Source organism: Eucyclogobius newberryi, unplaced genomic scaffold (genome assembly GCF_026437365.1).
Source record: "Eucyclogobius newberryi isolate DKJ021-1_F unplaced genomic scaffold, fEucNew1.0.hap1 SCAF_13, whole genome shotgun sequence".
NCBI classification, from domain to species: Eukaryota; Metazoa; Chordata; class Actinopteri; order Gobiiformes; family Gobiidae; genus Eucyclogobius; species Eucyclogobius newberryi.
Window position 1 is genome coordinate 12171576 of NW_027315757.1, and position 27405 is coordinate 12198980.

A 27405-nucleotide genomic window follows, 5' to 3' on the forward strand; every position below is an offset into this window, starting at 1 on the left:
TTCTAGCCTAATCCTGTACTGTCACATTGCTGTAACCCACTATCCTTTGTTTAACTCAAACAAATGGGTGTAAAATGTGCATCCAGTGCTACCAGGGTGTGGTCACTCAAAGCAGCCAGAAAAAGAAGGGGGGGGGAATGAAGGATGTGTTGTGGGGGTGAGTGAGAGAAAGATGAATAGGTGAGAAACAGTGGACATAGGGCTGGCTGGTGCTACAGGGGCACGAGGGGCGGTTTACAGGAGGAGGAGGAGAAGAGAGAGAACTAAAGGGATGGGGCTGGGTAAAAGATGAGCTCATTGCAGTCTCCGGGTGGATGACAGTGGAGGCTGGTGGGGGAGCGCACGGTCCGTCTGCGAGTCGATAACCGGCGTAGTCAGACACGCACGCGCCACTCTCGCCAGCCACGCTCGCCTCCCGTAGCGGCTCTGTCCATCCGAGTTCAACACACACTCACACAAGAAGAAGTTTCATCTGCGTGATCGTTCGCTTTGATCATCCTCTTTGTATTGGGCATTTTTTTTTTTTTTTTTGTCTAAACATTTCTTTTCTCCATCTTGCCACACGCGCGCACATTCACACCCACGCCCGCGGACGGACGCCCTCCTCCCGCGCGCCCTTCTCTCGCGCCTTGACCTCTCCCCAAGTCGTCCTCATTCCTGCTCTTTCTCGTGGAACTACTTTTTGGGCGCTGCTACCTGTGGAGGAGGCTTTTTTTCTTCCCCCCCCCATCTTCCGTCCATCGTCTGGTTGCGGTGAGCGCGGAGACGGCAGCAGCGGCAGTCGCGGCAGCAGCAGCCCCACGCCGGAGCGCCATGCTGGGAGTGGACGCGTGTGAGTTCGGGGGTCAGGTGCTGGAGTTGCTGTGGGTCGCCATGTGCTACAGAGGTGAGCAGCGGAGGGCGCGGGTCTGCGGGCGCGGGTCTGCGGGTGCGGGTCTTGCGGGCGCGGGTCTGCGGGGGTGGCACTCGTGAGGTCGCAAGTTTAGACGCGCGGCGCAAGTTAAAGGCGTGACTTTGCTGCACCCGGTCGTCCGTTCGGAACGTGCAAAGTTTGCGGGGTTTTGGGGTCTGAAATGTGCAGCCTGCGCGCCACTGTCAGCCACACTGCGCCGTGAGAGTTGCGGTCTGATGGTTTGGCGCTGTCGGAGCTGCAGCGATTGATCGATTAATCCTGACTTGTCGACTATGGATGTGATCGTAGTCGTGTTTTGGTGATCGTTGTCAGGGCTGTGCAGACAAAAAACACACATTAAAAACACTTTATAAACATGAAATCAAAATGTCCCAAAATAATAAACTGTTTCAGATCTACACTAATCGCGAATTAATACCAAATATTCTCTATTTAGAAGTCTTTGGTCATCAAACTTTATTTAGTTGAAATGTATTTAATCATTTGACTGGTCGACTATTGAAATAATTGGTAATTGCAGTTGTGGATGTCGTCTGTTTATTTAATTTTTTGTATTGATTTTTATTGTTGTTGGATGTGGTGATGAACTAGCTTAGTCCAGCCTAATTTATCTCTACTTTTATTTCATTCATTCATTTATTGGATTTGTAGGTAATTTTATGTCTTTTGTTATAAATTCCGGGTATGCTTCCTGTCATATGCAACATTCTGTGGACTTGGCAATTCAAAGATATAATATTTAGTTTTGGCAATTGTCTTCATCGTTCTGAAACCCGTGGACACTTGTAATAATCATTTAAAATAGCTGTATTGTCATTTTAACCAGTCTAATTACTCTTGGGCCCATTCTTTGCAGGCAACAGCATTTTGTGATTCCAGCCTTGTGCCATAAGTCTCCACCTGAGAGGCTGTGGACATTTTTATGCCTAACATGAAGCTGTGCCAACACAAGCCAAAGGTGGCAGATCAATAGCTATTGATCACACACGATGCTGTTTCTATATGTGGGTTCAGAGTGTGTTTGGGTATTTACATCTCCGCTCATGAATATTTAAATATGCAGCGTAATGGTCATAAATGGCTATTACAGCAAAGGGGCGGGAGTGATGACACAGCTAAACCGGGCTCTTTATCTGCTTGATAAGTCACTGGGGGTGGAATGACTGCAGTGGTTAAAAGGCTGAACAGGGCCAGATGGTGGAGGGGTCCTGGGGTTTCCCTCGCCCAGGTGTGTGTGTGTGTGTGTGTGTGTGAGTGTGTGTGTGTGTGAGTATGTGTGTGTGTGTGTGTGTGTGTGGAGAGCGAGCGTGACAAAGATGAGGGAGGCTGCCTGTCGCACTCAGCATCTGCAGCACTGAAATATGTTTGAACATCAGGGAAGAAACACTGCGGAGAGAGGTGGTGCAGGAAATTATGAAAACAGTGCAACAATATAAGAAGACTGTATTAGAGCTGACATGACAACTAAAATAACTGAATGCATTTCCTCATAGTGACCAATCTCTGTTTCAAATGTGTTTTTATTTCAGTATTAATTTCCTGAACACAAACAACAGTGCAGACCTTTAGGGATCATTTACAACAAGCATTTTCCTCTTGAATTTAATCTCTGGTCCAAACTACGTGTTTTTACTCAGAGGTTTGGTTGTGGACCTCTAGATAAAAATCCCCTAGTTGATAATTGACGATTTGTAATGACAGAACCTTAACTTTGATTAAAATGTTGATAATTGCCCATCCCTATTGCATATGATCATTTACAATACATCACATTTTGTACATACATTTTGTACATAGACTAAAACAGTATGTCTTTGATCAACCACTACAACATTGTGCGAAAATGTTACTGTTAATTTGAGCTTCAAACTTTTGCAACTGTGACTCCTCTTTTAACTTGTCTTGTCGCCATTTTATAATATAATCGTGTGCAGAAATGCATTTTACTATCTCTTCTGAAGTACTGATTAGTCTGAATTCATTTGCCGGCGTGGTTATGTCTCATTATTGAGGCGACGGAGGAGCTGTAGTTTAGGAAGCATCGGTAGAAGATAAATGTCCGGACGCTGTGGAGTAAAGTGAGGTGAGACGGGCAGAGGAGGAGAGACGGAGCAGGTGAAGATGTGTGAAACAAAGGAATTCACAGCAGAGAGTCAGTGCTGTCAGCAGAGCAGGCTAGTCCAATGGGTGAGGCTCAGGCTGTCAATCAACCTCCATCACCGTAATGAAGCTCTTTTAGCCTGCATTTCATTGGCTTGTGCATGTTGTGACTGACAGGATTGCACAATGTATTGAAAGTTCATTCAAATCAAAATCATAAAAGACTAAGGGTCACACTTTTATTTGGTCCTAAATGTCAAGAGTGTAGCACATTTTAGGCCTGATCTGGTCCAGGTTTAGTTTTAGCACCCTAAATGTTTTGCAATGTGATGTAGACTTGGTTAGGTCTGGTTTGGTCCTAGTTTGGTTTATTCTCAACATAAATTATTATTCAAGATAAATAAATAAAAATAATATTAATGATATATTTAATTAAGCTGCAACATTTTCATTAAAATCAAAGTATCCAAAGTTATAATACTTATTTTTTTATTTGGGGCAAAATCAAATACTATATCTTGCCCTAAACTTGAAATCAAAAGGAATTTTATTATCAAAAGGAGACATATTATGCAAAATCATCATAAATGAGCATTTAATCTTGTTACAACAGTGTTTCTTGTATTTGTTTAAGGTGTTTTCCATCGTCTTATCAAGGATGCCTCCATTTCTAACTTTGTTTCATGTCTATGTGGTTAGCTGTATCTATGACGGGCGTCATCAGCTGTTACAGAATGTGTCCTTCTCTAACATGATCACTTTCCTCACAGAAGTGGTAATCTATGCACTTCTCAGCTTGTCTCTGAGCTGGCCTTCTGTGGGTGGAAGCACAATATATACACCAGCACAATGTGTTGAGTATTCAAGTCGCAGGGACTCGGACTGATGGTAATTAAACTACTGCCTCTCTTCTCGTTGAGCAACACTTATGTATATGTATGCATGTAAATATGTTTAAGATTAAAGTCCCTACAGTCCCTTGGCAGGTTGATGCTAAAATATCTACAGGACAAAACAACAGTAATAGTCACACAAAGGAAAGGATATACACCAGCCCATTAAGTACATATACAGTACAAATAAAAGAACAACAAACCAACACCCTCGATATTAAAAGTTTCCATGGTGATATATTTGACTCTCTGACCAGGCATAACATACTCAATAAGAAAACAATCAAAAAGCACTTGTTTCTTAACATCATCATTAGTTTACTCAAAGTTGTATGTTGATTGATTGATTCATGGACGTTTGAATAATCTTATTTTGTCCTGAAACTGAAGCGGCAACTGAAATGTCATATAGCCACTGTTCAAAAATATAAACATGTAAATGAAAATGTACTGATCGTAAATTTAACTTGTTTCTATTATTAAACCGTTTTAGTTAGAATAATATCGCCGTTTACAATGAACAAAATATAAAATGATGATCCTCACAGTACATGAAAAAAGCATGATACGTCTCCTTTAAAATACAATGATTTCCCCAGGCAGCATTGTATGTACTGTATGTGGGTATCACAGTATACATTTCATAACAAAACTACTGAACCCTGGTCGCCTTGAACATGACTTTTCCTTATTACCTTCCACAGCCAGGCCACGACCCACTGCCTCTCGGCTCACTCTCGTGTCCATCTGCTCCTTTTGTCAGATGAGAGTCTTTAGGAAACCATACTGGACTTGCCACTTCTCGTAGTCCATCTTTGCCTCTCCTTCCCCTCCTTTTTGGGTTGCCGGAGTGATAAATGAGGTTGAGTGTGTGAGTAGACACAGACAGGACCTATCAAGTCAGTCAATTAGACGAGCGGCTGTCTCTGTCAGTTACTGTCAGTTACTGTCAGAGCGGCTGGGGACGTGCCCGTGTGAACATTGGCGTTTTAATTGTTGCCACTGAATTGAACTTGTATTATTACAGTTGCATCATCAGTCAAGGCCAATGGGGGGGCTACATTTAATGGACAAAGATTGATGCCATTATTATTTCTCAAAGTGTTTTTTGTTATTTTTTTGTTCTTTCAGAGAGAGTAGAGTAATGTAGCCACTCAAGTAAGAGTAATTGTCTGAAAGTAGCATCTGGCTGGAAAGAAAAAAACATGAATTAAAGCACGCAATATGGTATTTACAAAAGATTCATTCACAAAAATGTAAAAAAAATAAATATAAATGTTTTAATGTTTGTCATAAAGATGTCTGCTCACTTTAGAAGGTATTATTTAATTAAAGAAGTAAAAGTCTGGTGTGGTGTTAATATGCAAAGAGAACAGGTTGTGGGTTGAATTCTGGCTGACTATTATCAGTTTATTATCAGTTTATTATCATGTGTCGTGTTTGAGGAGCCGTTACTTTAGTATTTCTTTTTGGCACAAGGCACATTTTAGTTTACAGTGGATTGGTATGTACATTGGGTGTAATTCACGACCCAATTCCACTGTTTTCTGTAAATCTAGAGCTTTGTGCCGCTTACAGGCAGCAGAGCAAGTCTTCTTGTACAGTTTGCACCAAATGAATGTATTCCCTCCTGTAAGCTGTGCTGAATGAATGGAAGCCCAGTGCACTATGGGTACTGTAGAGCAATGTCTGCAGACGTGTGAAAAAGGTCAGAGATGCTTTAAGGGCAAAATATGCTGCAATGAAGATGATGAAATATGGAATAGCAGTTACAATATGTTATTCTCAGTACAGCAGTGTGCCAAAGCTTTACTTTTAAATAAAGATGTAACGACAATGTACACAGCAATGTACCCAAAATGTTCACTTTATAATAAAGTCACAATGCATCTTGAAAACTAAAGTTATTGTCAGTAATATATATACAATTATAATCTACATTTTCATCCAGCATTTCCCACAGGGCTGTATTTGCCCAACTGAAGGAAGATCGAATTAAACGAGCAAAATTATAATATTAAAATAATAATAACTGGAACTATTGTTTTTGGGACAAAATATTTATTGTGGGTACATTCTCATACATTTGTAGTAATTGATTTAACAAGATAGTAATTGATGTAACAAGATTTGAGCTGCAGAGAGTCGCTTAAGACCCTCATGCTGCCTTAGGTTAAACAGAGTTCTGCCACAATAACACTTTTGGATGTTTTACAATATATTGTTCCAGAAAAAATCCAGATAAACATTTATATTGAAACTACTTTATACCACACACAGTAACCCAGAAAACCAAGTAAAACCTTTTCCAAGCGAATCATCATATATTTCATCATTGGTAGTTTGTATCAATTATGTGTCATTTATGATTATTTTGGATTATTCAACTCTCTTCAGCTGAAATGTTTATTATATTACCCAAAAACATTTTCTTGTCCTTGATACAAAGATACAAACAAGAAATATTAAGCCCCAAAACATATTGTTCCAGCAGTCATTTATTGAAGTCGATATAGTATTAACATATTATGGTTTATTGTGATGTTTTTCTGTAGCTTCAAAATGAGTTATTTCAACAGTCCCGATCAAAATGCATTATGTAGAATTTGTACTTAAAACATTATAATACTGCAAGTGCCTTCTCCATAGTGAACGTTAATGTCTGGGCCAGTTGGTCTTTGTTGTCATTATTGTGCTTCCATCGCCTCTGCTTTCATTCTAACGGCTCGTATTGTTTTTACAGTGCGGTGGAGGATCCCTTTATCTCCTGCAGTGGGTGCTTTGTCATATAGTGTGTGTTTGAGCGTCCCAGCGGGCTCATTATAGCATTAGGAAGAACAAGGACAGCGAGTCACAAAGGACTATAAAACTGCAAATGCATGCTCTGCTTCACGCCGCTGTGGTCTCCTCACACTAAGCAGTTGTCTGGTTTGGAGGAGGAGAGGATGCAGGGCAAAGGGAAACCGGGAAATGTTTTCACAACTCAGAACTAATAATTTTGTCACAGGGTTTAAGGCGACGTCGCAATATTCTACAGGCACATAATGTTGAATAAGGAGTAATAATTAAGTGTCAATTTGCAGATTTTTGCTGTAATCTAGCGACTTCAAGAGCGTCGTTACTGATATAAATGATCAGTGGCAATAATTGTGACTGATCTTATTCTTATGAAAATACCATGAAATAAATATGGAAACTCTCTTTGTCACATTATCAAATTTGAGTGTTCTGAATATTTTTTGCGATTTTAGCGATTATTCACAACACTGTGATCAACCAACAATGAAATCTTTCATTTTCGTTCATTCCCGTAGTCTTTTCTTCAAGTTTGTAACCAGCTTTACAAAATGTAACTTTCTGAAAGACAAATTAAACAAATACATTTTACATTTTACAAATACATTTTAGTTTTTGTTGTTGCTATAATTAATACTACTACTACTACGACTACTACTACTACTACTACTACTACTACTACTACTACTACTACTACTACTACTACTACTACTACTACTACTACTACCACTACTACTACTACTACTACTACTACTACTAATAATAATAATAATAATAATAATAATAATAATAATAATAATAATAATAATAATAGTACTTGATTTTGCTTCAAAAAAGGCCCCAATTATAATTCTTTGTTTTTTAGGATTACATTATGAACTTAATAATCATCTAATTAACCTAATCAACCTAATAATCCTGTCATCCCTATTGTCCCCATCTTGGAGCGAGATGTCGTCACAAAACAATCAATATTTCATTTTTGAGCTCATCAAACCACATATATTTTCACATACAAGGATTTTTTCTGCAGGATTATTGGAAAGAAATATGTCTCTAACTTGGGGTTTCCACTATAGAATGACCGACATGCTTTTTGTTTTGTTTTCATGGCAGATCCTGATACAGATGTTTTTAAGTCCAGAGCAGCCGATATGTATGAGGCCGATATATAGAGCTGATTTAAACTCTAGAGCACTATTCTACACAAGAAAAGTAATACATAAAGTAATAATATAGAAATGCTTCTATATTACAAAGATTTTTAAACATTCAAAACCCTGTCTCGCTGCAAACATAAAAAAAGCAGTGGTCAGATTTTGTGCAGCGCCATCCTCTCATGGGCCATCTCTAGTTTCCATATCATATCATTTAGTAATCATTTTTCTTTTTACTCCATTTTAATATACTGTAGACTTCAGGACTTGCCAATTGGAAGTTAAACTCATGACAGACGGAGAAGCTTATCGCTACAATTGTCTCATAACCTCTTTTACATTTGTCTCCATAGAGCTTGAGAGCACCGATCAGTCTTACAGTTTGTGTCCCACTAATCAAGTGCAGACACCCCCGGATTAAAATGACATTACACTGCATGGCTAACATTGTTCAGGAGCTTCTCTAGGGCCCACTCCTAAAGCCATCCAGACTGCCGTGTTGATTTGAGCTAAATGTGTGTGCAGAAAGGCGCGCTTGCCTTGAGTCTTTTTGTCATAGATCCAAGAAGCCTCACATGAATCATAAAACATGGCGCCAAAACCCACTTGGACTGAATAAGTAATAACTAATGATGATCGCAGAAGCCGGGGGGTAACAGGGCAGATTTATTGGCATCAAGGCAAATGAACAAGATAATATTACAGATGAAGACTAAGCATTATTCAACGTTATTCATTTTTGTCAATATTGAGAACCTCAGGCCTCCATTTATCTACATTTTAGAGTTATTATTACATTAAATGGTGATATACAGTGTAAGTGGAATGTATTGACAGTGCTTCATTTTTTTCCATATTTTGTTATGTTACAGCCTTATTCCAAAAACAATAACCCATAATCATGACTTGCAAAAACATTATTAAAAATCAAATATAAAAAGCACATGTACATAAGTATTTACAGCATTTACCAAAACACTCAAAATTGACTTCAGGAACATCATTTTTCCACTGATGCTTCTACAACTTTATTGGAGTTAACAGTGTCCAAGCCTCAGTAAAAGGCACATGAAGGACTCTCAGACCATGAGAAACACTTTTCTCTGGATTGATCTCTTTGGCTTGAACAGCGAGCATCATGTCTGGAGGAAACCAGGCCCCGCTCATCACCTGGTCAGTACCTACAGTGAAGCCTGGTGGAGGCAGCATCAGGCTGTGGGGGTGTTTTTAAGCAGCAGGAACTGAGAGACTTGTCAGGATAAACGGAAAGACATCCTTGATAAAACCTGCTCCAGAGGCTCTGGACCTCAGACTGGGGCAAAGGTTCATCTTCCCACAAGACAATGACCATAAGAACACAGCCAGGACAACAAAGGAGTGGCAACAGGACGACTCTGTGAGTGTCCTTGAGTGTCACTGCCAGAGCTCAGGGAGCTATTTTTAATTTTTAATAAATTCGCAAAGAATTCAAACAACCTTCTTTCACATTGTCATTATGGAGTTTTGTTTGTAGAATTTCAAGGCAAATAATGAATTTAATTACCAGGCTGTTTATATAAAAAGTGAGTGCAGCATTCCTCTGTTACATTTACTTTAGTAACGTTTTAATACAAATTGTACTTCTTTAGTAGTTTTTAGACATCATTCATTTACTCCTATTGAGTAAAATATTTGACCGTGTAAGAGGACTCTTACTTGAATAAGAGTTTTGAACACTAAGTCTCCTTAATATGTAATTTAGTTTTTAAAATGTTTGTGGTCTAGCCTTTGAAAATACCAGATTTTGTGCTGTTGTGCTTTGTGTTCTTAATATACTGCCCTTAATTACTTAAAATTATAAGTCATCCAGGCAGTTACTCTTAGTAGTTTACTTTTTTATTCTTAATTGTAATTTCATGAACCACTACTTTACTCTAGTTTGTGAATTTTGTTCACTGGCAATGACAATAAACCCTTTTCTGATTCTGACTCTGATCTGGCTCTAGCCATATTGTGCTCATGAAAATAAAGGTAATACTGTGCCGCCGGTGTGTTGCTTTCAAATGCATGCTAATGAATGCGGTTAAGTGTGACAGGTCAGCAGAGTGCAGATCAAAGAGAAAAGGGCACTAATAGCATGAGCTTGTGCTGTTAGTATGCAGGGTTAAATAAAAGGCATTCATTCACTTTTTACTCAGCCATGCTCTAAAACACAGCGAACCAAATTATTATTTAAACATTATTTTTTGTAGCCTAGTTTAGTGCAGTAGTAATGAGCGATACCACTGATTATTGATTTCATCCGATACCAAGTAACGCTATGGCAAATGTGGCGATATCGATCCGATACCGATACCATGAGTTTGTGCTAAAATGCATTGAAACTCCTCAACAATTTTATGTAGGCCATCATTATTTTCTTCCAAACTCAGCTTGAACTAATATGTACATAAGTACATATATGTGCAGAAAACCTAAAACCATTACAAAAATCTAAACAACTATTTTTTTGAGAAATTTGAAGCATCAATATTTTTTGCTCAATTATCGATACAATAGACAGTAGTTCCTTAACTCTTGTGCATTTTCTCTCACATTTCGAGTACCCCTAACTCAAGTATTGTAAGTAATAAATCTGTTTACTATAATTGATTATTTAATTTTTCAACAATACTTACATCCAAAATCCTCCAAAGCCACTAAAGAAATGAATTGTTGGTACTAGCATTTTTTAACAATGTGCATTTAATACCAAATATCATAGAGATGACATATACAATCTACAAATCTACCCCTCGTACTTCTCATTGCGAGATAGGGCCGTGTCTCTGTCATTCCTTATTGTCTTGCTATTACTGTAGATGGCCCTATAGTTATGTCTGATTGCAGCACATACAAAGCAGGTTGCCTCGAAAAAGGTGATCAGTCATTGTAAAAGGAAGTTCACGTGGGTTGCCATGGTAACGGCATAGGGCCCCGGCGCTCTGATTAGGCGTTGGCGTGGAGCTGGCCCCTGTTTGCACCGATTAAACTCCTGATATTTTGACTTGTGTTTCTCAGGATGGATGTAACCTTGCTCTTGTGCAGAGATAGGCCCGTGTGACTAAAGCGAGCGCGCGTGTATGATTAGGCCTGTGTCATCCAATTACCTGCACAGACAACGCACCGCTCTGCTGCTGCGCTCATTCTGAACAATACAAATACAAGCATGATGGCTTCTGCTGCACATTAGCCCGTGTATGTGTCCGGCACTTGAGGTAATTGGAGTCTGTTGGTATGTTGTGATCGATCAAGGGTTTGCGCGTGAAAGTGGCTGTTTTCTATGAGATGGCATTTTAGTCGAGGGTTTTTGGCTGCTTTTAACTCATTATGAAATAGGGCTGCTAAAGGTGCACTATGTAACATTTATGGTGGAGCGTCCGTTACCTGCTTGTCTCCATGGAGATGTAAGAGTTTGGCTAGAATGTAAACATTTTGGGTGTGGTCTAGTCATTGCCATAGACAAGCAGGTAAGTTTTTTAAGTATTTTTGAGCAGTAAAAACAACCGTAGAGAATTAAATAAACTACATACAGTTACTGGAATGAAATGGAGGTATTGGACTATGTTTTTGTCCCCATTATTTTGTTTTTTTCTTCATCTACTTATTTCATCATATATTTATGTCTTACAGTGTGTAGTACAGCTTTAATACAGGGTATAGTTCAAAGATTTTGGGAAAAGATGTTCATATACCTCTGCGCTGCACTACACGCCCTTAATCATTATTTCTAAGAAAGTTGCCCATCTCTCAGTAACTTGGCTTCCCTGAAGTTGAAATTAAATTCAAGCCTGCTAAACGCACTTTCAAAAGTCTGTACAATCCAATATTGAACCATATTCCCAGATGAAATCAGCTCCTGCAGTATTCAGGCTGACCTACATAAGCCGATATGATATGCAGACCTGCAGAGCAATCTCACCTGTTCTGTGACCATTTCAATGAAGAAGGTATAAGTTTGAAGTTTATGTTCTGTTTTATGTTAAATCAAAGAGACAACAGAATGTCTTTGTTTTAATTTAATTTAAAATAATTAACAATTGTCAGACACAAAATGTATTGAAATAATGCCTGAGGCAAAGACAAGGGGCTGATTTATAGGCTTAGCCCATAACCAAATTCTAGTGAATGGGTTTGACAAACAACAGTCTCCGGTGGGACTTAAACATAACAAGTTTTTGTTTTACAATTGCACATAAACTCAATGACAAGAAGCTGTAGAGCTGCGGTTGAGAATATTTTTTTTTTCTATTATAAATTCACACATTCATTTTATTTGACAAATGGACATTTTTATTAGATTTGATTTCTGATCCTTGCCATTTCCACCCTTCTGCCTTCTTGCATGTCTGTTCAGTACAACAACAATTATGAAATACACTCTAAAGCAGATCATTACAGGCACCCATTGTACTGCAGGCAGTAGGCCTACAGGTAAGTCAGGAGGAACTCTTATTTCATTGTGTTAAAAGTGTGTATTGTTCATGTGCAGAAATATTACATTAAATATATTAAAATACATTTGTATTTGTTATTCATGAGACAAAATCAAATTCAATCAAGTTGAATAAGCCCATGATAGCCTCTTCTGTGATCGGGGTGTTATTTCATCTCTTTCTTCTTTCTTTCTCTCTTTTTGTTTTGTTGTTCTAAAAATATTTATATTTTCCTCATTGTACATATTTTAGGCAGGGCAAACTGGAGCACACAGATGAAACTGTTACAACGAGAACATTCATTATGATTAGACAAAGGCCCCACAGAAGAGATGTTTATGTCCTGATCTCATGGCGCAGTTCACCTCACAGCACAGTGTTGTCATTATGTGGGAGGCTCAGTATTCTATCACAACACCACAACAATATAAAAACCATCTTATTAAGACGTCCTCTTTTTTATTCCCACACAGGCCTTGTAGGCGACGAGGACGATGCTCCCGTCGAGACTGTGGCCTTCAAAGCTCCGGCGCAGAAGACCCTTGAGGAGATACAGCGTCTGGACCGGGACGACGACAGCCTGGTCCGGTACAAGAACACTCTCCTGGGGCCCGTCTCAAGTTGCCCAGGTCTGTGTGTGTACAGTACTACTTATCTGCGGTGTTGGACCCTTTGTACCCGCTCTAATCACAGTATTGACCTTCTGTAACCACCGAGTTTACAGTCCCTGTCGTCTGCCACATGCGCACTCGCAGGAACAGAGCTGCTTGTCTCAGCACCTCCCCAACAGCAGAGACCAGCCCGGGCCCCGAGTCTCACTCCACTGTAACACAACTCTATAATATCAGATGGGAAGGGAAGAACGGTAGAAATCGGACTATGATAATACGATCAAATGAATAATCTACTCAGAACGATAGCCCTTCTCACTGCCAGAGGTCTATTTTTACATCATTACTATTGGGTTTATGGGCAGCGTCTGAAAGGAGAAACCGCTGCAGCAGTTACGTTGTTTTGTAAGAAATCAAATGCCAGTGTCAGTGATTAAGTTATTAAATGTATTAAATATGTAATGTAGGGCTGCAAGATGAATCGCAATAAAATCAGAATCGCAATTTGCAAATCTCACAGGTTGCAATTTCATAATTTCCTTGTCTTATTCTGCATAAAACTGGTAACTATGTACTGTAGATGTGTACAAACATGTTCCGGTCAGGTTTAGGCCTGTTTTAGTCTTTTTGTCAATTCTCCTGGAAACAATTCAAATGTGAATTTTGACCAGAATCCCATTGTTAAAACCTAAATCCCAAAACTAAACAAAAATACTTGCCATTAGATATTTTTCCCAAATTGTGCAGCCCTAATGTGTAAATTGTGAATTCCCATATTTAGTCTTTAAAGGGAAAATATAGTGCAACATCAACCTGAATGAGTTCTAACAGTGTTTGCTCATCATTATATTGTATACAAAGTTGTATTTTCATTGATTCCTACATGTTCGAGTTAATCCTGTATTGTGAGGCTCCTGTGCTTGGAAAATGTCTGTTTTCACCAACCCCCTATCCCCGCCCATATCCCTGTACTTTGTCATTGTTTGAAAAACTGAGTGATACATTTTGGGTTCAAAAATGTCCCGTAACCACTTCATAAAACATGTAAATAACAATCTGTTGCTCGATGAGGTGAAATAGTACAGTGAAGAGGCGGGGCTTATGTGTTCTGCAGTTTAAAACAGGAAGTCAGTGGCTCTGTTTCTATCATTCAGCCGTTTTGAATCAATGTGTTTATTGTCCGTCATGGTGTCTTTGGTTCACCCTCACATGACATACTTTTACATTTTGTCTGTGATTCATGTATTATTCCTTCCTTAGGAGACATCCCCAACGTGCAGGTGACCAGTATGACTTTGTTGTTCGACGAGGGCTCGCCGCCACAGACCATGGACCTAACAGGTAACCCACCCTTCACTGTGTATCATGTCCAGGAGGTATGAGCAAGAGCACAGCCACTGCACTGGGCGTGTCACTGCCGGCTGAAAAGAGCAGAGAAAGGGGACAGTTGATGTTTGCTTACCAGGCAGTATAGACATCCTCCCAGGGGTGCAGCGAAATGTCATGTTGAGGAGGGAGGAAGGGGAGGAGGGGGAGGAAGGGGAGGAAGGGGGGAGGAGGGGTCACATGTTGGCTGCAGATACGGTGTACCTCTTTTTTCCACTCTTAGTGCAGGATACGTTTAAGTGTTTTTTTTATCAATTAGAGTGGATGTTTTCCCTTGTGAGGTAATCCCTATTCACAAGTGTAAGTTGCTGCATTACTCTTGCTCAAACAGAAGGTCACCGGTTGCTAGGTGACAGTCACATCCAAAAAATGAAAGATGGAAAGTCTCGCTGACACAGTGTGCTGCTGTTTACAAGTATTTTTCTTTTTTACATAATCTGGATACCACAGTCTCTCTCATGGCGTGTAATGCACAGACTAAACCTACACATAAGCATAAGGAACTAAGTAATCTGCTGGATCGTGTTGCAGGCAGACAGTCCTGGCGGCACCAGACCAGATGAGAAATGGACTTTCCACTCGAAGCTGAACGCATTAGAGACCTCATTTTAAACTATAGGCCGTTAGCAGTGCAGCATTGTGCCCTAAGTAATGGCTGGCACACTGTTGCTACATTTGTGTGTATGTGTGTGTGTGTGTGTGTGAGATGATGATGGTAAAGTGGATAGGAATAAATGCTGATGGAGAGCTTTCCTAACCACAGCTAAATGTCATCAATTTGCTGTTTTCATCTGGGTCGATGTCTCAGCATTTACACGTTGTTTCGTTCTCTTGTTTCCACTCAAGACGCAGGCATGAGCGTTGGAATTGCAAAATATTGTTTTAAATAATACATTTTTCTCGTGAACAATAAAGCAATAATAGTAACCGTTAGCAGTGTAAGCAGATACAGGTCAAATCAAATCAAATCAAATCAATTTATTTTTGTAAGGCCCAAAATCACAACAACAGTTGCCTCTGAGGGCCACAGGGAGAAATGAATCAACAATGTCTGTGGTGGCGATGGAGTCAGACAATGTCTGTGGTGGCGAGGGACGATGTCCCAGGGTCCTCTGTCCTTAGACTCTCCTTCTCGGCCAGGAAAAACTACAAAAAAAACCTCTTTGGGAAAAAAGCGTAGAAACCTGGAGGAGTTCCAGTGAAGGAGAGATCCGACTCTCACAGACGGACAGACGGACACGAGGAGACTGGAGCTGGACCTACTCTTCAGGCAGATGAGGGACCGACTGAGGCGAACTGGACCCACTCTTCAGGCAGAAGAGGGACCGTCTGAGTTAAGCTGGACCCACTCTTCAGATGAGGGACCGACTGAGGCGAACTGGACCCACTCTTCAGGCAGATGAGGGACCGTCGGAGGCGAGCTGGACCCACTCTTCAGGCAGAAGAGGGACCGTCTGAGGCGAGCTGGACCCACTCTTCAGGCAGATGAGGGACCGACTGAGGCGAGCTGGACCCACTCTTCAGGCAGATGAGGGACCGACTGAGGCGAGCTGGACCCACTCTTCAGGCAGATGAGGGACCGACTGAGTCGAGCTGGACCCACTCTTCAGGCAGATGAGGGACCGTCGGAGGCGAGCTGGACCCACTCTTCAGGCAGAAGAGGGACCGTCTGAGGCGAGCTGGACCCACTCTTCAGGCAGATGAGGGACCGACTGAGGCGAGCTGGACCCACTCTTCAGGCAGATGAGGGACCGACTGAGGCGAGCTGGACCCACTCTTCAGGCAGATGAGGGACCGACTGAGTCGAGCTGGACCCACTCTTCAGGCAGAAGAGGGACCGTCGGGGGCGAGCTGGACCCACTCCTCAGGCAGATGAGGGACCGTCCACACAGGGCAGGGACCACTTCACCAGGGGAGGGGCATCTGGGTCCACAGGTCCTCAGGAGTGAGAGAAAGAAAAGAAGGCGGTGAACAATTTGCAAGTGGAATCAAAAAATAAATATTGTTTGATAGCATAAGTAGTCAGAAGAAGAAGAGGATAGTGCTCAAGCTGCCATACTTCCCCCAGCATAGTTACTCCTAGGGCAGCGTAGCTAAAGCTGTGGGTTTATGTTTCTGTTCCTAACTACTCTGACCATAAGCGATTTCGAAGAGGAACGTTTTAAGCCTGAACTTAAATGAAGAGACTGTGTCAGCATATTTAACATGGGTCGGGAGCTGATTCCATAACACAGGGGCTTGGTAGTTAAACGCTCTACCTCCTACAGTACTTTTAGAGACTCTTGGCACCACCAGAAGGCCGGCATTCTGAGAGCGAAGAGCTCTGTTTGGATGATATGGTTCTATAGCATCTTTGAGGTAGGATGGGGCCATGTCATTTATGGCTTTGTAGGTCAAGAGTAGAATTTTGAATTTGATTCTGGACTCGACGGGGAGCCAGTGAAGAGACTTCAGCACCGGCGTAATGTGCTCTCTTCTTTTTGTTCCTGTTAGTAATCTTGCTGCTGCATTTTGAACCAGTTGAAAGCTTTTTATGGAGCTTTTAGGACACGCTGCAAGCAGGGAGTTACAGTAGTCTAATCTAGTCGTTACAAATGCATGGATAAGTTTTTCTGCATCACTTTTAGGCAGGATTCTTCTGATTTTGGCTATGTTGCGCAAATGGAAATAGGCTGTTTTACAAGCTTGATTTATATGAGCTTTAAATGAGGTCGTTTTCCCACATAATAGCTTTGTAGCTCAGTGGGTGGACAGATATTACCTAGTGAAGCTGGTTCAAATCACGCTCGTGCACTTTGTCATTATGTCAAAATTGAAAGGAAAAGCATTAATACAATAAGTACAATATAATTACCATCTTGTTTTTATGCAGTATGAAAAGTATATCATAGACTAAATGGTGATGAGTAGATGCTTAATACAGAAAACAACACAATATTCCCAGTTGGTCTGTGCCCTAAATTCAGCTTGGTTAAAGTTCCATGTTATTTAGTCCACATTTTTATACATTTACTCACGTACTATGACCAAGGATACATAATTACAAAATACTAAATTGATCACCATATTAGGAAACAACTCACGGTACCATTACAACTTGGGCAATAGTATTATGCAATTTGGTATTATAGTCCAAACATAATCTTGAAAACACCCAAAACTTGAAAAAAAAAGGATGTATGTATTTTGCTTCATTTTCTTATATGAACAACCATGTTACGAACAATATTTAAATTAATTCACTGCCACATTTGTCTTGTTATTGTGTGAGATGAAATTATTTATTTTTATACAGTTTTATGGCAACAGAGTAGACATGGATGCTTATTTCATCTAAACCTATTTAGCATGACAGTCATGATCTATATTGTGGCAGTTCCTACATTCATTTAAATAATTATAATCGTTATCTAGATTAGAATCAAGTTACCAGTATTTGTCAGATAACGTATACTGCTATAAGTTGCCTCCATCTTTTGAAAGTCGCTCACACAAATGGATTCGTAAGATTCTGCTTCCTTCAAAGACCCATAAATCAGATCTCCAGCGAATTGAAAGACTCTATGTTAGACGGTCTATCTCCACTCTGACCCATTTTCTGTAGCCAGACGCTCCCAGGGGCCACACTTCTGCCTTGGCCCCCACGTCCCATGAGACCAGACCCTGGCAGGAACTCAATCAGCCAGTGAAGAGAAAGTAATCAGCATGTTCCTAGTGAGAGAAGGAAACTGCCTCTGACAAAGAGGATGTCTCCAAAAGCGCAGCGCTGTATTACATTTGTGATACGAGCTTGGATTGAATCTGTTGTAGGAGGTGAATCAGAAAAGCTGCCAAAGCAGGTAAAAGATGTACAGGAGAGTCTGAATATATTTAAAGCGATGCATATTTGGAATTAAAGCCAGTAGAAGAGCCAGGCACAGGACATTTACTTCTGTTAAATATTAATATTAAAATAGCTGATGCCTGATCTTTCTCAACCATTCATGACCCATCCATTTCAGAGTATGATACTTCTATCCATGGGTTTCAACTTCCTGTAACAAGCAGACATTTTGAGGAATTTTGACCGTTCAAATATTCAGTTTTTAATTGTTAATTGCTGTGGCTCTGAAATGCCATAAAGATCCACCTGCTTGTCTCCATGCAGAGGTTATTGCTTTGCCTGTAATGTCCCACAATATGGCTTTAAACATATCTATCTCCTTGGAGACAAGCAGGTGGCGCCACCAGGCCAACTCACAGGTCACAGGTTTTAGTTTGGGATTTATAAAAAGACAAAATGACGTGGAAATGTGCGGTCGGGTCCAGAAATGCTCAACATAAAAAACGTTTGAGGAGGTTAATGGAAGTTTGAGTTTTGTCTGTATGTAAACTTTTAGAACTGTAAAAGCACCTTTAATTCAACAAATGTAAAATAGACAAGTTTAATGGATGTGAAACATTCCAGGTAATAACATCTCCATGTAGACAAGCAATAGAAAAGTTACACAGTGCACCTTTAATACCCCTCAATGGTAAGGATACAGTGCCTGGTAATATGAGTAATATATTCATCTTTTTTCATGGATTCATTTGTTTGTCTGTAATTATTGCTTATCTTAATTTATTACTCTAAAAAGTAATTTGAGTACTCGCGATACCTGCTAAAGCGTTTACCGCCAACTCTGATTACTTGTCAAAGGTCAAAAGTCAAATGTATTCATATAGCACATTTACAAACGGATACACTGCCCCAAAGTGCTGCACCATTTCAATAACCCTATACTAGTTAAATATTTAAAGCAAAAAGGAAAGAAACAAAACAGGAACAGACAATTTGCTACTAAGATCATAGAATTTAAAACACAACTTAAAAATAGTACAAATAAAGTTGAGTTTTATCAATGATTTGAAGCTCTCAAAAAATGAGCATAAAAAAAATAAATCTGAAAGGTAAGAAGGCGCTAGATTGTGCAGTAACATCTTTAACTGAGCTCTAAAAACGACAGGTAACCAGTGGAGCGAGGACAGCACAGGTGTATTATGGTCCTGGCGTCTCGTCCCAGTGAGCAGGCGGACTGCTACTGTAGAAATATCCACATTAGCCAAGGGGAAATAACGCTGATTGGAGCGGACAGTATGGGCCGTTGATTCCGGTTAGAGAATCAGGGGAAACTGGATTGAATTGAGAATGTCCTTTAATTTGTAATATGTGTGTGTGTGGTCTGGGAACAGAAAGACAGTAAACATGAATTAGTCACATTACTAAACTTCTACATTGCACAGTACATGCGGTATAGAACTCGGGTTACATATGCGCCGATGACGGAGCTATTTTTAGAACAAGCTAGTTGACTGCGAAAACAGCGATAAGTAAAGGATCGCGGCAGTTTAGCTGAATACAGTGCATTAACTGTCAAAGATAAGGATAAACATCAACCATATACAATTGATAAACATTAACACGACCAAATACTCACTTTTATAGTAATTACGCACACAATATGTGGTGCTGCTGAATAGTTAGCTTGAATAGTAACAGTAAAAGAGGGCTGTCCAGAAACACGGAACTAAACTTTGGTTCCCCCCTTAGTCTTTCTGACACAGTTTCTGACACAATTGTCAGTCAGGATAATTGTCCATCACCAGAAAGACTATCAGGAGCGCTGTCGTCTTCTTCCACCAGCGGAGGAAGAGGAATCAGCCTGACGACCGGACGGGTGTAGGTCTTCTCTCTCACCTTCACGGCCGCTGTACGTACCCGACCATCTGGTGCAGGGAATGTCTCTGTCACTGTGCCCACGGGCCAGGATGCTCTCGGGAAGCGAGGATCTACGATGAGGACCACCTGTCCAACGCGGAGCTCCTTCACGTCAGTCTTCCACTTTCGTCGATCTTGTAGACCAGGTAGGTACTGGCGGATGAAGGATGACCAGAAGTTGTCGGCGAGCACCTGACTGTGTCTCCATCGGCGTCTTCCCAGCAGGTCTTCACTGTCGTAGAGAGCTTGTGGAAGTGACGAATCTTTGCGTCCCATAAGCAGCATGTTGGGTGTTACCGGGTCAGGATCTGCGACATCGGCTGAGACATATCCAAGTGGCTTGGAGTTCAGGATGCCTTCCACCTCGATGAGTAGGGTGCGCAGGACTGGCTCAGGAACAACTTGCTCCTTTAGAATGACTCTAAGGGAAGCCTTTATCGACTTGACCTCCCTCTCCCACGTCCCTCCAAAGTGGGGAGCAGCTGGGGGATTGAACCGGAACTTGATTCTATGTTCTGCAAGATGTTTTTGGAGTTGAGGGTTCATGGCTTGAAAGGCCTCTTGACAGCCACCAGTGAAGTTTGTGCCATTGTCACAGAGTATCTCAAATGGCTTCCCACGACGGGCAACAAAGCGGCGGAGACAAAGCAGGAAAGTGTCAGAGTCCAAGCCTTCAAGTAGATCTAAGTGAAGGCACCTTGTTGTCATACATTTGAATAGAATGCCCCATCTTTTTTCTTGGCGGCGACCAGTCTTCACAAGGAATGGACCGAAGCGGTGAACTCCCACAGAGTAGAATGGTGGTTTGTAGAGCCGCAGTCTTGCCGGTGGGAGATCTGCCATTCTTGGAGTTTGGGGTTTGGCACGCCAAAATTGGCATTCACGGCAGCCGTACTGGTGTTTGCGGATAGCCTCACGTCCTCTTAGGATCCAGTACTGGCGTCGCAACTCCGCAAGGACACGTTCAGCACCCGGGTGGTGGAGCCGTTCGTCGCAGTCTTTGATAAGCAACTTGGTGATAGGGTGTCTTGAGTCTAAAACAATTGGATGGATGGTTTCAGTTTCGAGGTCAGCCGCCCGTCGAAGCCTGCCACCAACTCGGATTAGACCAGTTGCTTGCTCGTACTCTGGAGCGAGGGAACTGAGCCTGCTATCTGTAGGAATTGGACGAAGGGTCTTGAGTGCTTTAACTTCTGCCGGGAAGGACTCAACTTGGGCTTGAACTAGCAGGGCTCTTTCAGCTGCAATGAAGTCTGAAGCTTCGATATTGACTTCAGGCGTAGCCGCCCCGTGACGGGACTGCTGAGTGGCTCGAACTAATTCTGTCCAGGTGTGGAACTTACTGGAGTCAGGAAGCTGGGGGCTAGGTGGCACTGTAACAACTCCGATGAAGGCACTTTTCTTTAGCTCGCGTTGATCAGGTTCAGCAGCAGCGGTAGGCATAGTTGGCCACCGGTCTTGAGTTTCAGTGAGGAATGTAGGACCAAATCTCCACTGGCGATGGCACAGCAGCTCTTTCAAGGTGAGGCCCCTGGTTATGTGATCTGCAGGGTTACGAGGCGAGTCAACATACCTCCAGCTTGTAAGGTCGGTCAACGTCTGGATTTCCGCTACCCGCGTTCCAACAAACACCTTGTAGCGGCAGGACTCTGATTGTAGCCAGTGGAGTACAGTGGTGGAATCGGACCAGCAGATGACTTGGTGGATTGGAATGGTGAGCTCGGTCTCAATAAGCTTGACAAGTTGTGCACCAGTTAGTGCTGCGCTGAGTTCAAGGCGAGGAATGGAGAGGCACTTCTTCGGGGCTACTCTGGAACGGGCTAGGATGAAGGCAATATGGACATTACCTTGGTCATCAGTGGTTCGCAGGTAAGCGACTGAACCGTATGCCCTCTCCGAAGCATCACAGAACACATGGAGCTCCCTGGTCACTGTGGAAGTATCAGCATTTGGAGGCATGTAGGCTCTGGGGAACTGCACTTGAAGGAGATTGGGGAGCTCTTTGACCTAGGCAAGCCACTGCTCTTTAAGCTGTTGGTGTTCGATTGGGTCATCCCAGCTGAGGTCTTGCTTCCAAAGGTCCTGGATTAGAACCTTTGCTCTAGTTGTGAATGGTATTATGAACCCCAATGGATCATATTGGCTTGCAAGAGTCTTGTACAGGTTTCTGAGCGTGAGTTGAAGAGGCTCTTGTAGGCGGTGTCGATAACCCATGGTGTCATCAAGGCAGTTCCACTGTAGTCCAAGTGTGGACTCGTTCAGATCAGCGCTATCGCGGGACAGCCACAGTTCACTGCTGACAGATCTAGCTTCGGTGGGCAAGTGCTCAATGACTGAAGGCAGGTTGCTTGCCCACTGCTCTGCGAGAAGTTGGCACAGTCCATCCACGACAGCCTTGGCATGAGCAGGGTCTGGTGTACTGTAGAGACAGTTGTCAACATAGAATGCCTGGGTCACTACTTCGGCAAGACCTGATGGGTTGGCTTGAGAGTCTTGGACATGGCGCTGCAGAGCATAGGTTGCGCAGCATGGACTGCAGGTGGTCCCAAAAGACAGGACCTGCCACTCATAGATGTCGGGCTCCTCCTCTCGCTGCATATTTCTCCACAAGAAGCGCATGATGGGTTTGTCAGCAGCAAGCAGGAGTACCTGGTGAAACATACTTCGAATGTCACCGCTGATTGCCACACTGTGCTGGCGAAATCTAAGAAGCACGCCAAGCAAGGTTGGTCCTAGGGTTGGCCCTGGAAGCAGTTGCTCATTCAAAGTTTGGCCTTTGTATTGAAATGAGCAGTTGAAGACTATACGGTCCTTGCCGTTATGGTGCACAATGTGGTGCGGGATGTACCAGGACTCTGTGGACTTGCATGCTTCTTCAGGTGAGATCCTTGCTACATAGCCTGCTGCCTTGAGCTTCTGGATTTCTGAGCAATAGGTGGCGGCCTTTACTGGGTCTTTGGCAAGTCTACGTTCGGTGCTGCGGAGACTTGGCAGTGCTGCTTCTTTGGGCGCTTGAAGAGGGATCGGTGGAAAGCGGCGGAGGAATTAAACTTTGGTTCCCCCCTTAGTCTTTCTGACAGCTACTACTAGTGACTGATGCACTGAAATGCGTCTCCAATTCAGTCTGTGCCAGTCTGAGCGTTTACCACATCATATATACTGCCAATCAAAAAGCGTTGCCATTTGGATTCAGTTAAGCGAACACAGGTCCGAGCCTCCTGCTGCTGCATGGCTGATTATCTTTCAGCTGCAGCACAGTATTTAAACCCGACGGATGCAGTGAGTGGCTTCTCATTTCTGAAACCACCATGTGGAAAGACAAATCCCAGTGTGTTTGAGAAGCGTCAAATCATTGGCATCAAACAGAGAAAACAGAGAAGTAGAACCTAATGTACTACAGATCTGAACCCCAGTGAGAGTGTTTGGGACGAGCTGGAGAAGGCTTTGTGCAGTGGTCACTCTCACACATCATCAATACAAGATCAACTGGTGAAAACTAATGCAACATTGAATGTAAATAAGTATTTTAATATAACAGGAGCTTATTGTAACAATGCCAAAGCGAATGTGTGCTGTAATCAAAGCTAAAGGCGGTCCTACCGGATATTAGAGCCTCGATCCATCTTCTTCTGCTTGTCCGGGCCGGGTCGCGGGGGCAGCAGTCTAAGCTGGGACTCCCAGATCCCGAGGCGTTCCCAGGCCAGCCGAGAGACATAGTCCCTCCAGCGTGTCCTGGTCTTCCATGGGGCCTCCTCCCGGTGGGACATGCCCTGAGGACTGAGTTTTTCTCAAAGTGCTCCATTCCACAAACTTGTGGTCACTCTAACTGGCCGATCAGTAAGGCCACTAAAGTGCATTTGTGTGTGTCATTTATTTATCCTTTCATAATTTAAAACACAGAACAGCACTTTTTCTCAGATCACATCACATAATTTCACATTTCTAAAGAATATTTGATAGATATTGCCCTTTTAGGGGAGGCGAATTAATACTTTTTAATACAAATTATTTAGTGTCTTTATGTAGGGCTGTGCAATTAATCAAACTTATAATTATATATGCTTGGGGCTTTTTAATTAAAAGCATGTGGTTTGGAACAGAGAAAGAAATGTACAGTAACCATTTTTTGTATTAAGTGGCAATGTATATAAAAATGGATTGTGTATGTTCAGGATAAAATATGATTGAAAGCCATAATTTTTGTTTGTTTTTAAGAAGACAAAATCCAAATGAATCACAATAGATCAATATGAGCAAATCAATCCTGATACATTCATTGTCACATCTTTTAAGACACCATTTTTATTTTGTCAAATTCCACACTATCCTCTGTTTGTGCTATCATCAGCTGACACCAGGCTCCGTGTCTTATCTGTGCTTCACTTCCTTCCTGTCCTCTGCCTCTATGTGGCTGTATCTGAACACATCACCACTGCCCCATTCCCCTATCTGCCCTTCATCTCCCTCCCTCCTCTTCCTCCATCCATTAGGAAGCACTCCGGCCTGGTGCGCTCTTTTAAATTGAGATTTAAAGTCATTAGGCACTGAATGTATTTGTGATTGTGCTGGTTTCACAATGCTACTCTGCCCTTCACTCCACGCCCATTCAACACACTCCACAATGAGGGCATTTACGCTCTTAAAAGGACCATTTTGGGATGTAAAAGAGTAAAATGTCTGAACATAAAGCGGCATGGTTAAGTGGAAAGTCCATTCTTGCTCCAGTCCAAAATCAACATTATGGGGGGGCAATATTGACAAAAATGTATATTGTCTTAATGTTCTTTGTGTTGGCTGTGCTATATGACTAAATAATTTGTATTTTTTCCCCTCATTGATATATTTTTTGTGGTTTATCCATATAATGATATTATTGTAATGTGTTGTCAAATGTGCTAAAATGTGCCTGTAAATGTCTTGGTTGAGTTTCAAGCTCAGAAAGAATCATCTGAAATAATATAGTAATAATATATATATTTTTATAGACATACGTATATTTATAGACTATACTTGAAATTGGAATTTTGAATATATCCAAAACAATAATTCCAGTATTATTTAGATATATCTCCCTCCACTATTTCTTTCAAATGTGTAACTTTACAATATGATCTAAATCAAAGCTTGTACTGCAAATGTAAACAGTAAAATTAGTATTGAACTTGGTTATTCAGTGTAATCGATCACTTGTCCAGGAGTGGTCCATGATGTCAAATGTTTGAATACATTTCTTTAGCAAAGACGTTTGATAGAGAAATAGATGTAGTTTACCTTGATTTGGCCACTTCTAAAGGTCACACAGTATTTTATGGTCAGTATTAAAGCTTTTATAAATAAGGGACAAAGAAAACAGGGCTGACTTCATTTTATGATTCATAATGTTGTCATCCCTATTTGCAGCGGCTGATTTACTGCAGGCTGTATACACCATTACGTCATATGCTTACAATATCACTGTTAACAACGTGAGTCATAACTTATTTTTGTCTCTCAGGGGACCTCAGCAAGCTACCAGTGTTTAGCTTAAAGGAGGGAGTGCAGTACAGGATAAAGATACTCTTCAAGGTAAGACAAATGCATCATATTTTATAAATATGAGTGTATTTGTAAAATGTGAGGGTACTTTATTCTTATAACATAAGTTAAAATGTAAATGCATTTTGTTTATTAAGGGAGTTTAGCTGTTGGAAGGACATATTGTTTGTATTTTGTTTGTATTTTTTTCTTAATCTTACTTTGATACTGATATTTAATTTAAACTATTTTGATAACTTTATTTTTTCTTGTTGTTTGGTTGCAGTTTGCAGCTAAATTAATATCTTTAACTTTATCTGCAAAGGAAGTTATTCTGCCCCTCAATAGAACAGTTTCTATATGTCGTGAGGACACCTGCTGGATAAATAGAGAATTGTTTTTTTTATGAAGTAGGTGTAATAATGTAATTGTATTATTTTTTGCAGGTGAATCGTGAGATTGTTGCTGGATTGAAATACTATCATGTAACATCAAGAAAAGGAATGACAGGTATTCTAATTGGACTAAATCTGTGGTAAAATGCAAGTGTAGAACCTATTATATTCTGTTCATTTCTGTGCAGTGGAGAAAGATGCATACATGGTGGGCAGTTATGGACCACGGGCTGAGGCACATGAGTTTATTTCCCGTCTGGAAGAAGCTCCCAACGGCATGATTACTCGTGGCCATTACACGATCAAGTCCCGCTTTATTGATGATGACAAGAACGTCCATTTGGCCTGGGATTGGGGCGTCGATATCAAAAAAGACTGGGAGTGAAAAAAGGGAGTTGGCTTGAAATACTATACTTTGTCCAAACTCCAGCAGGTAGGTTACTGTAAGATCAAATGGGACTATGAAGTATTTTCCTTTTCGATAGAATTGGTGATAAAGAATATGGTACTGTATAAACTGCTTTTGGGGTCAATGATGTCAAAAAAATCCCTTACTGCTTTTTTGTGCAGTTGAAATAATTTGTTGTATGCTTTATCTGCAACAAGGCTTACATTTTCATCCCATAATTTCATTTTTTATAAACGGGTAATGTAACCTTTTACAGTCATTGTGATTCAGAAGAGATCAATTTAATGCAGGATTACGGTGAAAATCGATTATTTTTTTGGGAAAAAATAATCAAAACATTATTTTTGGATGTTTGCTTCTAAAGCTTTGGTTATTTTGGATCTGTGTATAATGTTGAGCAACATGCATGTAGTTAGTTGAAATTGGAATACATTTTCCTCAATAAATCTTAATGAGCCCTTTGAAAATGTTTCCTAGACATAATGTGAATGCAGTACTGGATTCAATGAACTCTTACATAGAAAATGTAAACATCTGGAGACCCTTTCCCTTTATAAATCAATTATCTGTGTTGATTATTTGAATATGATATTGTCATATTGCTAAACATTGAATATAAAAATTACATGGGAACACACTGTAATAGTTGGCTTGTTGGGTGTTGCATGTCGGGTTCTCTCACTTTTTACATGTTTATTGTAAAGTTAATGTGATGAAAATAAGGCTGAGATGTCACTAGTGGCTTAGAGGAAAACCTTTGTGTGTCTCCTAGCTCTCACTGTAGACCACCACTGTATTCTGTATCTTTTAATAAAGGCTGCCATCCAATCAGGTGACTCAATACTTTCTCCAATTATCAGTCAAACACAACAAACATTACCTCTTTTTAGATCATTTACATGGCTTTTATTATTTTCATTGGCGCTATCTCTGCCACAAATTCCAAAATACAACAAAGTAATAGAGGAGCATGCATTAGTCCAAAGTGAGGGCAGAGGTGGTGTTGTTGCTGCCCATAGCCTGCTCCATCAGTGCCT

The 27405-nt window shown here is 41.1% G+C and overlaps 1 protein-coding gene across 1 annotated transcript; it reads left to right on the forward strand.

Moving 5' to 3' along the window:
• Positions 1-733: 733 nt before the first annotated feature.
• Positions 734-27197, forward strand: arhgdig (Rho GDP dissociation inhibitor (GDI) gamma). Its single transcript, XM_072442631.1, has 6 exons — positions 734-886; positions 12787-12942; positions 14185-14265; positions 25545-25615; positions 26011-26074; positions 26148-27197. The coding sequence occupies exons 1-6, from the start codon at positions 814-816 to the stop codon at positions 26342-26344; spliced, it is 642 nt and encodes a 213-aa protein (XP_072298732.1). The 5' UTR covers positions 734-813; the 3' UTR covers positions 26345-27197.
• The last annotated feature ends 208 nt before the right edge of the window (positions 27198-27405 follow it).

What these genes read in the sequence shown, in the direction of transcription:
- arhgdig (XM_072442631.1), top strand. Translation starts at nt 814, where the DNA reads ATGCTGGGAGTGGACGCGTGTGAGTTCGGGGGTCAGGTGCTGGAGTTG. An exon ending in GCCCGTCTCAAGTTGCCCAG is followed by an intron (nt 12,943 to 14,184) that starts GTCTGTGTGTGT and finishes TTCCTTCCTTAG; the next exon opens with GAGACATCCCCAACGTGCAG. An exon ending in ACAGACCATGGACCTAACAG is followed by an intron (nt 14,266 to 25,544) that starts GTAACCCACCCT and finishes TTTGTCTCTCAG; the next exon opens with GGGACCTCAGCAAGCTACCA.